Source organism: Rhagoletis pomonella, unplaced genomic scaffold (assembly GCF_013731165.1).
Source record: "Rhagoletis pomonella isolate Grant_MI unplaced genomic scaffold, Rhpom_1.0 Rhpom_scaffold_00002, whole genome shotgun sequence".
Lineage (NCBI taxonomy): Eukaryota > Metazoa > Arthropoda > Insecta > Diptera > Tephritidae > Rhagoletis > Rhagoletis pomonella.
The window spans coordinates 48,503,031-48,518,144 of record NW_023458556.1 but is presented as its reverse complement, the minus strand read 5'-3'; the positions used below and the strand labels follow the sequence as shown (position 1 = coordinate 48,518,144).

Sequence of the window (15,114 nt, the reverse complement as noted above, 5' to 3'; positions counted from 1 at the left end):
TGTTACCAAAGTGTAACGAGTTATCGAAATTTGTCGAAAGCTTTCGAAAAATATGGAGCTATCAAAATTAACCGAGTTATCAAAATTTATAGAGGTATCAAAAGTTTATCGAGTTGACGATTTATATTAAGATATATACATTTTTTACAGTTGTCTAAATTAATGGAATAATCGAATTTTTCTGAGTTATGGAATTTTAGCGTTTTTGAAACTCATTCAGTTATCGATATGTATCAAATTATCGAAAATTATCGACAAAACGGATTGTATCGGGTCAATTCCAAGCCCTTCCAAAGTCCGCCAAAGACTTTCAAAGATATAAAAAAATGTTAGTTACGTTTTAGTTCCGAAGCAAGAGATTTCCCGGTAAGTACCTTATAAGTTAAACGACGGGCTAAGGTAGAAAACCTCTTCGAGGCTTTTAAAAAACTAGAAAAACGGTCGAATTTCGACAGTAACTGGCACTCCTAGTATGTATAGTATATAAAAGCTGTCTGGTGCTCATGTAAGTGCATAAGTTGACCGTGATTGAGTTGTATAAGTTTTCCATCGAACTTCTTTAAACCAAGAACCATTACATCTACCCTAGGTCAGGAGTCTTATTCTTAGCTACAAAAGGAAGCCGCAAGATGGACTAAATACTCTGCCTTCTAAGTTTATAAGGCTTCGATGCTTAGGGCTACGCGGACGATGTTGTCAACCTAATCAGAGGCAGGTTTGAAGACACAACGCCAACCTTCTACACTGAGGGAAATAATGCATAGTAAAAATGAATACTTTATATTTGATTATCGTTTAAAAATGTTCGTATTTAAAAATAATATTTTCATACAAAATTTATTACGCACGTATTTGACTGTTCACATCTGAGTATGTATAAGTAAGTGTACATACGCACCCCTAGCATGCAGAGCGCCGCTCTGAGAGCGGTGACAACACACACATACATACATAGTACATACATGTTTATCCGTACAAATCGCGTGCTGTGGTGTTGATGGATATTCAACATTTGAAAGCAAATATATATGGCTGGGTGTAGCTGAGTGCGCAAAGATGCTTGCCACAAGTTGTTGATATCCGAAGATGGCCGGGTTCGAATTCTACTGCAGGCAACATGCAAATTAAATTTTTTTTTTAGTTTTTGTCTTGATTATTCACTTCACGGATGCTTTTTCAGTACGAACGCGGTCATTTTAATATGCGCGTAATTGAATTGAATATTTATCAATATACAGTACTTTTGTTGATGTTTATAGTAAGATCAATTACGTTTCTATTTGATTTTAATATTTTTTTCCCTCAGTGTACAGAATTCGCTGAACATAGTCGCCAAATGGTGGAGAAAAACGGATTGAGCACAAACTCAAAGAAGACTAGTAATTTTCTCCGGGAAAATAAAAGAGGAAGAAGTTACTGGAAAAAATCCTTCAAGGAGAAAAGATACACTTCTCTGAAAAGGTTAAGTATCTGGGATTTATCCTTGATGATCAGCTCTCATGGAATTCGTACATAGGCAATGGAATTCGCAAGGGCAGGGTCTTTAACTGGATCTGCGGTAAACTTATGGCGCGAAATTGGGGCATAAAACCTAAACTGGCAAGGTGAATGTATGGTGCTATCTCCAAGCCCATTCCAACTTATGCTGCGCCCGTCTGGTGGAATAAGGCGAAGTAAAATCTGCGCAGACTACGCTTAACAAACTAAATCCTGCGTGGGCATCACTGACGCGATGAGAACAATACCGACAGCAGATTTCGAGGTGCTTCTTGACCTGCCTCCTCTACACATTATAATCAAAAAGTAGCCCCTTCCTGTGTCTAGGACTCATTTAGCCTTATTAAACAGAGTCCTGTTAGATTCACCTGAAGAGGGTCGTTTTTTTGTGATTTTCTCTTTCCTCTTTGTCGAACAACCGGACATCTTGTTGGACCTGATTGAATCCGTCCAATTCCACCAGCCTGGCGGGGTCCCGGAGAAGTATCTTTGGCAATAAAGTACTTCGTTTTTTGTTGATAGCCCGCCCGCCTCTCGTTGGTATTTCGTACGTTTCTGAATTCGCTTACTTGGGGGGTTTATTCCCGATATGATATGACGGACTTAACGGCACACTACTCTAACTCAATTTTTCGGATTCTTGTGGAAGCTCTAAAAAAATTACTTGAAAGGCCAGCGAGAAGAGCAGCAACCCACATAGCAGTGGATGTTCGGATTCATTGCAGTGTAACCATTTTATGAGTAATTTCTTTATTGGATTTTAGGACTTTTTTCAGTTTGAGGAAAGTTCCAATTTAGCTAATATTTTACTAGTACTCGTACATAGCGACAGTTAGTACAGTTTTGTATTGCGTAAATGTAACCAGCATTCAAATTGGTACTGCACTCTATGTGTGGCAAATTTTAATACATTTCTTTTCTACCCCAATACCCAAGCGCACTAGGGCTCACTCCAATTCAAAGCCAGTTCCTTATTCCTTATGGCTTGAATGAATGGTATGGGAAATCGTAAAGGCCCAAAAGTCGGCCCAAAAGTCGGCCCAAAAGAACAGCCCAGAAGTGGAGGAATGTGAAAATAAATAGTTAAAAGTTGTGCAAATGTTTGTAGTACAACGAAAATTTGGGAGCAAGCAAAAACAATGTTGTATTTTCCAAATAGATGGTAGCACGGCAACGTGGTTGTTAAGAGAATGTCAGCAAAAGCGCGTTAAATCGATACTGAGTAACGCCGACACCAAAGTTTATATGCGCTTTGGTACTCAAAGTTATTGCAAGAGCTAGATAAACTTAAGAGATGGTAAGTTAAAGGGGAATAAATTTAAAATTTTAATTTAAATAATAAAAATAACGACCCTCCATTTAAGCCGCCGAAAAAAAAACTCTCTAAGAAGGAGAAGGCACGGTTAGAGGCCGAGCAGGCCGAGCTGCTACGCATTGAAATGGAGAAGGAAAGGTAAATCAACCCACTAAATACGAACTCATGCAGTAAAATTTAGTATTTTTACATAGACAACGAAAACTTGAGGAGGAGCGCCAGCGTCGCCAAATTGAATTTGAACAAGCGAAGCGTCGGCAAAAGGAGGAAATTCAAGAGAATAAAAAACGCCGCGCACAACTACGCAACAGCATGGCCTTCTTCATGGAGGTGCGCGAAGTGACGAACGGCATTAAGGCACTCGAGCAGGAGGAACGTGAATGGGAGAGATTTATGCGTTGCAATGGACTGCCCAACGCCAATAGTCCGAGCGACTTGCGACGCTACATTCATCAATGGCGCAGCGATATGGAGCGACGTGAGCGTGCATCACGCAATTGGCTGCTGAACACCAACGAACGTACGCTGCTCACGCAAGATCTCGATGCGCCAGATTTATCGCGTAAGAGTTTGCGTTTGCGGCAAGGCAATGCGGGTGATGTGTATGCGCAGCGAATACGTGAAGTTTTGGGGGTAAGTTGAGGGTGTAAATTGGCGAAAAAATGCCAGAGTGAAAGTGAAAGTGTAAAAAAGAGAGAAGAGCAAAAAATAAAATGAACCTACTGCATCTTAAAGCTTAAACAGACGGTAGCGTTGATTCGGATTAACTCGGACTTAATCTGGATCAACTGCAGTTAATTCCCGAGTTGATCCGGATCAACACTGCCGTCTGTTTATGCTTTCAGATACTTAACGAACTAGATGAGGCCATAGTTGATAAAAAGAAGCCACTACATATCATTGCCGATCTCATTTGCCTCAAGATGGAGATTCGTGTGCTTTTGAGTGAGCATTTAGATGAGTTTACCTATAAAACGATGTCACACATCGATCGCGATATGGAGTGAGTACAACTTTTTTTTATATTTTTTTTTAGAAATAATAAATCTAAAATCATTTTTTAGAATCGATCGTCCAGGCGTTTTCAAACACATTTATGAATCAGGCGTTTTCAAGAGTCACTTTTGGACCTACTCAAAGGATGCACAAATGTAAGTGACTTTTCAGCTCCTTTTTAATTCTTACATTACCTATAAATTATAGCTTACTAAAAGTGCTCACTTGAGTATAAAATGTTTGGCTTACCAGTCCCGAAAAACATGTTACCCCTCAAGGACTAGTGATGGGAGTTCTAACCGGATATTGTGCGGTTGGTATTCACGCGGTAAGACCAGGAATTTCAACTGATCCCTTTTGTACAAGCTGTCAAGAAAAATATGAGGTGAAATCATCTGCACACTTTCTTTTAGACTCTCCAACCTCCGCGAGGCTAAGATGCAAGCACTTCTAAACTAACACTGAGCTCTCAGGGATCGCCGACAAAATTAAGAGTCTCCGCTCAGTTGTTTTTTATTGTGGTATCACAAAGAACAATCTCTTAATTGTCAAAGTGTGTTTCTTGTAAGGGGCAACCACTTTAACCTAACCCAACCTAACCTGCACTTCTTTGAGCTATGAAATAGTTGGTCACATTAGGTATACAGGACGGTAATTAACCCCATTCTCATCTATAATACGTCTAACAGGCTACGAACAATAATCAAGGGCCCAGCTGCGGTTTTTTACAGACTAGGAATGAGAAGGCTTCAAAATAAACATTTGAAAAGGATCTTGATATCTTCTTTCAGAACCTATTTTTGATAGTGGCCCCTAGATTTCCAGATTACTTCAGCCTGTTATATTTCCCATTAACAGTAGCAAAACTATTATCAAACTGAAACTGATTTCAATTCGGTAACGACTAACTCAATATGCATCCAGGAATGCTGAAGAAGTTTCACAATCTCTTCGATAGCTGTGTTCCGCTCGTGGGCCTGAGGTAGAGTTTATTAAGCGTTTCAAGGCATACAGCCTCCACGCGATTTCTGTTTTAAAAGTTGACGCTATGACCAGAGAAGCTAGTAGCAATAATTAGACGAATAGGTACTCTGGGCATTGCAGGATGAACGTAGAACATGGAGTTTGTGAAAGCTCTCAAAGGCGAAAATTCAGCTTCTCACTGGTTGCCACCTGCCAAGTTCGGAGCCAAATCAACTATTGCTAATTCTAGGGGGAAACCACGCAAATTTTGCATTGGGAAAGCTCCATTAAAGTTTTTACTAGGATTCGTCAGAAAATAAAGATGGTTTGAAGTCAAGTAGGTGGTCAAATCTGCGAAAATCGTCCACTAGGCGTCAATATGGTCTTTCACGGTCTCCGAGTGAAATATTGGATTAAGGCTGCCCATGTAGCCTATCCTAACCTATGCGAGTTGAAAATTATATGGTGATTTTTTTTCTTTTGCGTAACAAAGTTCCTGTTAGTAAGTAGTCTGTGTTTCAGCGATGTAAAAATTTTTAATACCTCTCGCCTAATAAAGCAATTAAGAGAATACCTATGGCCATGGCTGGTAGTCGAAGAGTCTAAGCGGTACGCTAATCTGGCTGAGGGTTACAGCAGAATTGTATTCAAGGAATTCGTTGAAAGAGCTAGTTTGACCTGAATAGTTCATTTTTAAAAGAGGTTATTGTACCTGTGAATTAAAAACATGGGTGAAGTGCCAGATCTCTCCGCACTGGCAACATTTTCATGAGTTTCAAAACCGACTTTAGCCATCACTAACCCTGATAGGGAGGATTAGCTGCGATCTGTCGTAGCTACAACTTAGCAGAAGCATTGCAAATGGTAGAAATAAACCTTTTCCACGAAAATCAGGTTTCTAGGCACGCCTTTCTTCGGTAGCTTAACGCAACTTAAGGTGTTAACGCTCAGTCGCTGAGGTCTAAAAGGCACAGCTCTTTTGCCCCTTAAAGACAATTAAGCGACTTTTGATAATACCCCTTATAAGGCAATAAACGATTCTATCTTAAGCAAGGTTGTAGTGTCAATCACTATTCAATGGGATTTATATCGTCGTTTAAAGTGCAAAACCGCGTATCAAGAAAATGCAAAACCGCGTATGTGAAGTTGTAGAAATTATTTTCTAGAGAGTAAAAACTTTCATATTTCAAAATGGTTCTATTTTTTTATAAAGCAATCGCATTTCTGGCTGGTATATTTCAGGACGAATGGATAAAGATTAAGCCAATAGCTTGTGTGAGCAAATTCAATTTTTGGCAGCCAATGTCAGTTACGCGGTTTTGCAGAATGACGGTACGCGGTTTTGTACTTTAAACGACAATATGTATATTGCTAGCGAGCTTACTACACTAAGATGACTCGAAAGCGAAAGGTTATCAGTTAATCCCACTAAAACTATTATTGTACAATTTATCGGAAGGAAAGGTTATCTTTGATTTAACTCATCCTGTGCGGTACAAGACGAGATTTTTTAAATTAAGACAGGATATCTAGTATTGAGAATTTTAAGCACCTCTACGAAGTTTGCTCATGATATTGCATATCCGCGACACAGTAGATCCAAAACAAGATATCCCACTGAGTTGGATACAGGTCACACAAAAGCTAGTTGGTTTAACTGTGCATCTAAAGAGATTCTTTAATCCGAATTCTAGCCGTGTTTTTCACAGAAACATTGCCCACTTCGCTATCAACGTAGTAAAATGAATCTCGGCCTAGGCTGATGCATCCTCCGGATAAAATTTTTTTTTTTTTTTACTTAAATAAGACATACATATGTTTGAATAAAATAAACGCAGAAAACTTATTTAAGTAGCTTGCCTTTATTTAAATGAAAAGGAATCTTTTTTTGCTGCACAGCACAAAGAAAAATAAAAATGCTTTCTCAAATATTGTTTTCTGCTTATTCGCTTTTCAGCTCTGCTAATCCCAAGGCGCGTATCGGTGAACAGGCCACTTCCAACGACATCGAATTCCCAGCGTTGAAGCTTCAAATCGCGCTACCACTCTCCGTGGAACTACAAAGCTCAGCTATGCGCGGGCTCTGGTTAGACTACGATCATTATAGTGATTACTGCGATAGCTTTAATGCAAAACGAGATTTGCCGGAATACATAAGTTGAGCCAAAAGATTATTCTCCCAGCTTTGTAACTTCAAAGACACCACTTCTCTTCATTTTCAGATATACTGCGCTATACAAAAAAAGAGTGGCGTAAACGCAAAGACATTTTACAGAATATGCTAGAGGACTGTAATAAGGACAGCCCACTGTCCGCTGCTGGTGTCGCTGATCACGATAGCTCCACCGGCGCTAAACGCGAACGCAGCTTTGATGTAGATAAGATCTATGCCGAATATGAAGATGAGCTTAACAAGGCACGTCGGCGTGCAATCGGACCTGAGGGCTATAACTTGACTGGTACTGACGTAAATTTGCGCAAATATCGCATTATCGGCGGGATGTATCGCATTGATTACTTGGAGACGCCGCAGCAGGATAAACGATTAAATGAACGTTCTTTTATACGAACCAGTGAGTGAGCTTAGTGAGCATTTTATAACCTAAAATTAACCTACATAACTATGAGTGCTAATTAAAATCTGTTTCCATGCATTTGCAGTTATATCACCGGATCGCTTGAACCAAAAGTTATTCTACCAAAGCTACAAACCACCGCCACCACCCCAACCCGGTGTACGTCGTTTGCCTGAGGAAATTGAAGCGGAGATGCGCATGGTTGAAGCGGCACTTGACAAATTGGCATTGGTCAGTTTGGAGTAAGTGTTTGTCTATTCAATCAAAGTAGCACAAAGTCAAAAGCACACATCAATTTTTATATATCTACACTTTCTTTATCTTACTCGCTTTCCTTCGTTCCTCGTTCACCACACACACACACACACACTTTGACATAAAAAGGCTGCCCGACTCGGTGATTTGGTTTGAACCACCCATTGTTTGCCGCTGGGAGACCCACTTCGAAACGCTAGAATCAAATTTGACGGATGATGCGAAACCACCACTTGGCAATGCCGCCAACGCGCCTGCCACCTCCACCGAAGCTACGCCACTCTCAACCACTACCAATACCAGTCCACTTAAGGGCTCACCACGTTTCCCCGCTAAGCTACGTAAACGCAGCTCACAAAAGTCAACAATAGCATCTGATTTGCTGGTCACCGCGGCGGAAGCGGTGGGTGTTGTGCGTGAGGTCACAGACTTCGATCTATTCAACATACCGCGTGGCATTGACATCTATGGTTTGCTGCAAGATTTTGTCGTGCCACGTTTACCGCCTGGCTTCTGTCTGCGCTGGGAGAAATCAACACCAATGCTGAGTAGCAAAGTGATGGCCCGTCAACAACGCAAACAGAAAAAGAAACGACAACGTGAAGGCGTTGTTGGTCAACGATTTGTTTTGTTGGCACGACACAAAAGTGTCAACAGGCCAGACGAGAGTGACATCTGGTCGCATGCAACAGTGGCAGCTGGTGGTTGCAATGAGGGCAAATTTCAAGTGCGTCAGGAATATATAACGAATGACTATCTAGATTGGGATGAGCCACGTGAACTCTTTCCAGCCGTCGAACCGAAAAAGTTGATTAAGTTTAAGGCATTTGCAACGGGCAAGCAATCGCTTGCTCTGAGGTCGAATAGTGAAGAGGATAAGCGAAAGCAAGCAATAAATGGTGGAGATCAAGATAAACACCAGAAGAATGGAAATGGAAAGAATGGTGTTGAAACAAAGCGTGTGAGCATAAATGGTATTTGCGCACGAAATGGTACAGTAAATCTTACTGGCAACGCATGTGGTAATACGAATCGTAATGGGAACGGGAATGGTCATGCTAATGGTAATGGTAATGGACATGGTCAGAATGTGCAAAAAAATGTAAATGGACAGATAGATGACAAAGCTGGTGCATTGAGTGTGAGCAACACCAGACGCAGCTCCAAACAAGCCGGTGAGGCGAAGCAGTCTAAAGTAGGAGCGGTGGTGGAGACGAAGACATATATGTTCTCCAAATTACTTGAAGTGAGTAACTGTACTACGTTAATGAATATAAATGTCATTAGCCAATAGAAAAGGTTTAATTAACTCCTCTAGAGCCAGGCAGCTAACGCACAGTGGTGTCAAATTGAAAGTTACTGTTCAAAATAGCGCAGAAAATATTCTTGTATTTTTGTAAATATTATTTTTGAATTTTTATTAAAAAAATATATTAAAAACTTAGTGTATTTAGTATTTAGTGCAAAGTTCAGAGATATTAGAAAATTTCCTGGTAATGGTAATAAAAATTAGCTAAAAGCAATTATAGGGTTCCGCCAAAACGAAAAAAATGCAAAGGAAAAATTTTAAATGACATAAAAGTAAACAACAAACGAAAACTACATTTCTTAATTTATTTTTACATAGTGCGCTGGACAAGACTTTACACATCTACTCCGTCATCCTGAAATAAGAGTCGGGTTCATATTTGCCATTTGTTTCACTGCTGTTAGCGTTCAACTGGATGGAGTAGTATTCCCTCTAAAATTTAAACACGTGTAGGGTTGTGTGAGTCAAAACCCAAATCAAAAAATTAAATGATAAATATTTATTATTTGTTGGACGAATTAACTCACGAATAAAATTTATTTGTGCGCATATTGCGCACTTTCTTCAAAGTGAACTAATTCAATATTTACCTTATCAATTTTACTGAATACAATTTTTTAATCAGGTGGCAATCCCTCATAAAAATATTTTCGGCAGTAAACCTTCCCAAACCTCTTAAGTTAGATACTCATATTGCAATATTTACTCTATCTTATCAATGTACTTAAACTTCAATTTTCAAATATATGGCAACTATCTAATTTTTCTTTATTCTATATTATAAGCAATACATTGGTGAAAACTGCATTCGCTTGCAAAACCATTTTATTTCATATCGAAGAGTAGCTTATGTCGAAAGCGCTACGATAAATTCGCATGGAGTGTTCAAAAAGCACACTCTGCGGTGCACAGTGGTACACCCCCATAAATTTTTTGGAAAAAATTAGAAGAAATCGGCGTAAACCTAAATTTTCCGTATGTAATATTTATGCACTTAAATCAAGAAAAAAAAACGAAAAAAGCATACCTCCCATACGAACCTACCCTCAAAAGTGCTTTAAGAAGGCCGTAAAAAGCGGACTGATGAACATATCATTCCGAAATTTTGTCCACATGTTAGTAATAATATTATAACTAAACATCCAAAAACTGGGAGTAATCGGTTTATTTTAACAAATACCTGACATGCAAACTTAACACCTAAAACCCCTTAAAAATATCATAAATATAGATAGACAACATTCCGGTCTTTCATTTTTTTATAGTAGGAAAGCGAAGGAAGCCGAAGGAAACAGTAAGTGCTATTTTTTCATACGAACCTACAACAAAAACAATAAAAACAAAAGTTTTAAGAAGAACACATTGCTTAAGTAAACAAAATGTTTTGATTTTTTCTTAGGCAAATATCACTTTGTAGTATATACCATTTAAATATAAAAATTTAGTATTCAAAAAATTTTATTTTGTACACCGACATACCACTGTGCGGCGTGGGCTAAAGATGAGCGAAATGTTAAATAAATCATCTAAATTTGGTCTAAATTTGATTTGACAACATTACTCTTTCATTGCATTTCTGTTATGGTGGTGATGTCAATTTTAGTCTTCCTGCAGACATTAACCAGCCCGGCAAAGGCATCATCCCCAACAAGACACTATGGGCTGGTTTCTCCAACTCAACTTAACTTAGTTTAGCCACTTTTTGGACTTAAGTCAAAAGTTAGCCTACGTTTTACACAGCTTATTCTTGACTTAGTCAAGAAAATTGGCTTAACTAAGTTAAGTTGAGTTGGAGAAACCAGCCCTATTTGTTCCACTTTTATGGCCTTAATTATAGGCCTTTTAACATTTTTCCGAATAGGGGTCTCATGTAAGCAAAATGTTAAAAACTTGTAATAGTTTAATAACTTTGCCTGCGGACTTCTTAAATACTTAGTTTAATTTGGGAAACTGTTGAGATATCAGCGCTAATCGCCAACAAGACACAAGCGACATTTTTTCAGACTATTTTACGTACAGAAGTTGATTATCCTAATTTCTTCAAGATTCGCTATTAAGGTACTTATGACTATATGCCTTAAGTTCTGCAACAGCTTTTCCAGAGATATTACCTGAAACTATTAATAACGCCTTTACTAAAAATTTCTGTTCATACCATAAGTAGAAATATTTACGCCATCTTAAGGCACACAAAAGCTTGGAAAAAGCAATAAAGTGCAAGTGCTCTTTTATGTGAAAATTTGTGCAAAATATTTTATTTGAAGGAGACTAGATAAAGCAAAATTACTTCACACACAAATGCAAGGATATTAACCAAAACAGCCTCTGCCTGGTTATCCAATCGGCCACACAGAAAATAACGTAATAAATTTTGATCCTATTTTTTATCGCACACATTTTATTCACAGCCCATTTTGAATGCGTATTTTCTATTCTTTTTCGGTTCACGTGTCATCTTATATACCAAAGGATTTGGATCGTCTTGGTGAACTACAGCTGCCACTACAAACGGACGCGCTCAAAAAAATTTCCGCCAATCTCACCTCGCCACCCGCAGCAGCACGTGATGTTGCGGCAACTAACGCCAACGACACAGCAGCTGCTAATGGCGAAGAGACAGGCAGGCAAGCGGAAACACTGCAGCCCGCATTCACCTACTATCCGGGCTTTTCGTTTCTACGTGATTTGGATGCGAAAAATGGTGTAGATAATAAAGGCGCAACTGTCGAGCCGGAAGTAGAGGACGATGAGGACGAAGAAAGCAGCACAGACGAATACGATGATGATGATGACGCGTATGATGGCGATGGTTGGGATGATGAAGCGCTCTTAGAAGACTATCAGGCAAGTGTACGTAACGGCGAAGCGCTAGCAACAAACTTGAACTCACTGCTCAGTGGTGGTGGTGGTGGCATAGGCGGTGGTGAACAGAAGACATTGGAGGGTGTCAGCGGTGGAGGTGTTCAATCGACTATTGCTGCGGCGTCAGGCGGTCTACAACAGCTGCTCGACAAACACAGTCAAAGTGAGAGCGGCGGCAGCAGCGATGGGTGAGTTTTTAGGAAATAGCGCATAGAATCTATGTAGGTACACGTATGCGTATGTATGTAGGAATGTACAAATATAAAATGTGTTGTCTTTTCTTCGATTTGCTGGCAGAATCAAGCAGGAGGAGGGAATTTATGAAGACATTACTTATTTATGTATTATCGCACAAATTGTGCTCAAGGAAAAACTTAATTAGATTTTTTAACATTTTTTTACTTATTATTTTTGTTAAGAGGGAAATTTCATTGTATCAGGTAAAGATGTATGTAATGCATTATGAAAAATATTGAATATTTAGCAGATAACGATATATCAAACACGTGAAAAATCCTGGTCGTTTCCGAAAAAACGCCTAATGGAATTCAGAAACAGAGGCGGGAATATGTACTTAGCTTTTCAAAAGCCACTTGAAGAGAACTCGATTTTATCCCAGTGCTCGTTGAATGAGCTTGTACAGGTGCTCTTGAGAGCTCATTTTCGATAAGAGTAAGACCAATCAGTCTCTCTTCTTATCTGCTTAAAACACTAGTGAGGCTGATTGATCAGCATATTATAATTTCTTATCAGAATATTGACATATGTATGTGCTTAGGGTAGGTTGGGCGCAACTGCCCTGCACACGATTGTGAATTCGATAGGAGAAGCCTTCAAACATAAAAACTTCACAGAACCCACTGTGACATTTGGGGGGGGGGGGGGGGGGCTTTTTACAATGACCTTCCGCAAGAGTAGAGCAGAGCCAGTAGCCACAGTTGGGTAAACAGGGATGCAGCACACTGTACGTTATCTCTCATTCCATCTTTCGACTGTGGTTTTAACGACCTGAAATAGGAACTGGGGAGTAGAGGATGCCGGATGGTTTCCTAGTTTGATAATTTTGTAATTTAAATTAGGGTAAGTTTGTTGATACCTTCCCCAATCTGAACATATCGACGGCTAAGCGGAAGATCGACCTTTCTCGGCGACCTATCTCGTGTGTCCTTTGAGGGATACAGGTTCGAGTGCTCGGGGGCAGAGTTTTTATTCGTTTTTCAATTTTATTTTTTTCTTCTTAAAGTATTATTTTTTAATCTCACTGTCCTAAATAGAAAAATATATTTTTTATTTCACTTGATCTTTGGAAACTTATTTTTTCAGTTTTATGTTTATATTTTATTGTTTTAAACAGAAAAAAACCTGTTTTTAACTTCATTTAATTTTTAGGAGTCTTTTTTTCTTTTATTGACTTTGTTTTATTTTTAGTTTAAATTTAAATAGAAATCTATTTTTATATATTGTTTTAAAAATCTAAATATATTTTTTTTAATCTTATGGTATTTTTAGGAACTTACTTTATAATTTTTCTTTAATTTATTTGTTATTAAATTTTCGTTTTATTTTTAGAATTTGTATTAAAAAAAAATAACTTCGTTTATATAATTTTTAAGAACTTATTTTCTTTTTTCCTTTCATTGTTTTCTTAATTTATTTTCACTTTCACTTTCACTTTTTTAAGTATCCGATTTTATTGTTTTAAAAAGAATGGTTTTTATTTAATTTTCTTTTATTTTAGATTTTAGTAAATTAGTTAGAATTTTCTTCTTTAGATTTTTGATATATTTTTTTATATTTTTGCGTTTTTAATTTGTTTTTTGTCTACTAATTTTCTGATTTTGTTGCTTTAAAAAGAATTTTTTAAATTAAATTCTCTTTTATTATAGATTTTATTGTCTTAAAAAGAATTTTTTCTTTAAATTTTTTAAATATTTTTTTTTTATATGATCCAACCCGATCCTATTCTGGAAATTGAATAAATCGAGTCGGAAGCTTACCGAAGTTTACCTGGTATGCCTGGTATTTTCTTGAGCAGAAATAAATTAAATTCCGAAAGACACCGAAATTCAAAAAATCAATAAAAAGAAAAACAGGAAAACCCAAGAATCTCGAAAAGACCAGAAATTCACTAAAATATACCCTAAAAATTCCGAAAAATCCCAAGCATAAAGTACGAAATATTCCTAGAACTTCCGAAAAAATCGATAAACCTTAAAGAAAATATCCAAAAACAAACCCGATAGCAATCGAAAAATTAAAAAAACAAAAAATCTGATCAAATGCAAACAATCCCTCAAAGCGTCAACGCTTCCATCTTTGAGAGCACTGTTCTAGATAAGCTTAACAACGAGTTGTAAGGACTCAAAGTTAAATATGTAAAATCTTTGTTTGCGATGCTTTGCTACTGAAACTGCTATGGCATTTGTCATTTGCCTATTGACTGTGTTGCACATACATACATATGTACACACTCGTGCATACATACAGGAGCTATGAAAAGTCAAAGCAAATAAAACCCAAAAAAAAATCAAGAAGGCAAACAAACCAAGCAATGAGAGATGGGGGTGAATGGAACTGAATGGAAGTGCAACAATTCAAATGCTCAGCTTCTTTGTGCAGTAATGGCATTTGCAAACATTTACCGATTGGCGTCAATTGAATTTTAGCCGCTGTAAGTGCCAGCCTCCAGCTTTACAACGCTTCACTTGGCTGTCGCTTTTCATGTTTGTTGTTCGTGGGTCCTTTCGTCACTTCTGATTTCAAGTGACTGAGATTTGAACGGTTGATTGAGATTTTTTTTTGTGCAGAATTTTCGATGGCAATGCTATGTAGGTACATATGTATGTACGAATGCATTACGTGTAATCAATAAATGTAAACCTACAGGCGTTTGAGTTTCGCCCACAATCGTTAACACATTGGGAGCACGTTTTGATGCTGAAAATAAAATTCATTGCTGTCATTTAATAGCGCTTCAATTAAACAGAATTTGATGAGCAATTTGAAACGTCGCGTCAAACGGAAATTGAAAGTTTAATCAAGAGCGAAAGTATTGCGAATGAGTGATGCATGTATGTATGTTAGAAAATTGTTAGAATTATTTATTGAATTATGTTTGATGGAGGCGAAATTAGATTTTATTCTTAGGCTATTACTTAGGGCTGTAAACGTAACTATTTTAAAGTTATTTAGGAACCCAGTGGGAAAATGTAATGTATAGTAATCGAAAAAATAATCAGCAAAAACAAATCCTTTTTACATTCGAAAATGCATTTTTTCCCCAGGGCGATGTCCTAAGAAAAGTGGGGCATTCAATTTTGCATTACCTATTATCGAGAAAT

The 15,114-nt window shown here is 37.9% G+C and overlaps 1 protein-coding gene across 1 annotated transcript in view; it reads left to right on the top strand.

Moving 5' to 3' along the window:
• Positions 1 to 15,114, top strand: part of LOC118753545 (protein CASC1) — a 30,566-nt gene that overhangs the window by 12,388 nt on the left and 3,064 nt on the right. The window contains exons 2-11 of the mRNA XM_036488431.1: positions 2,862 to 2,950; positions 3,007 to 3,445; positions 3,658 to 3,815; positions 3,877 to 3,963; positions 6,729 to 6,928; positions 6,994 to 7,344; positions 7,433 to 7,589; positions 7,732 to 8,270; positions 8,331 to 8,848; positions 11,381 to 11,961. Coding sequence (XP_036344324.1) covers positions 2,862 to 2,950; positions 3,007 to 3,445; positions 3,658 to 3,815; positions 3,877 to 3,963; positions 6,729 to 6,928; positions 6,994 to 7,344; positions 7,433 to 7,589; positions 7,732 to 8,270; positions 8,331 to 8,848; positions 11,381 to 11,961 — 3,119 coding nt within the window. The remainder of the gene's footprint in view (positions 1 to 2,861; positions 2,951 to 3,006; positions 3,446 to 3,657; positions 3,816 to 3,876; positions 3,964 to 6,728; positions 6,929 to 6,993; positions 7,345 to 7,432; positions 7,590 to 7,731; positions 8,271 to 8,330; positions 8,849 to 11,380; positions 11,962 to 15,114) is intronic.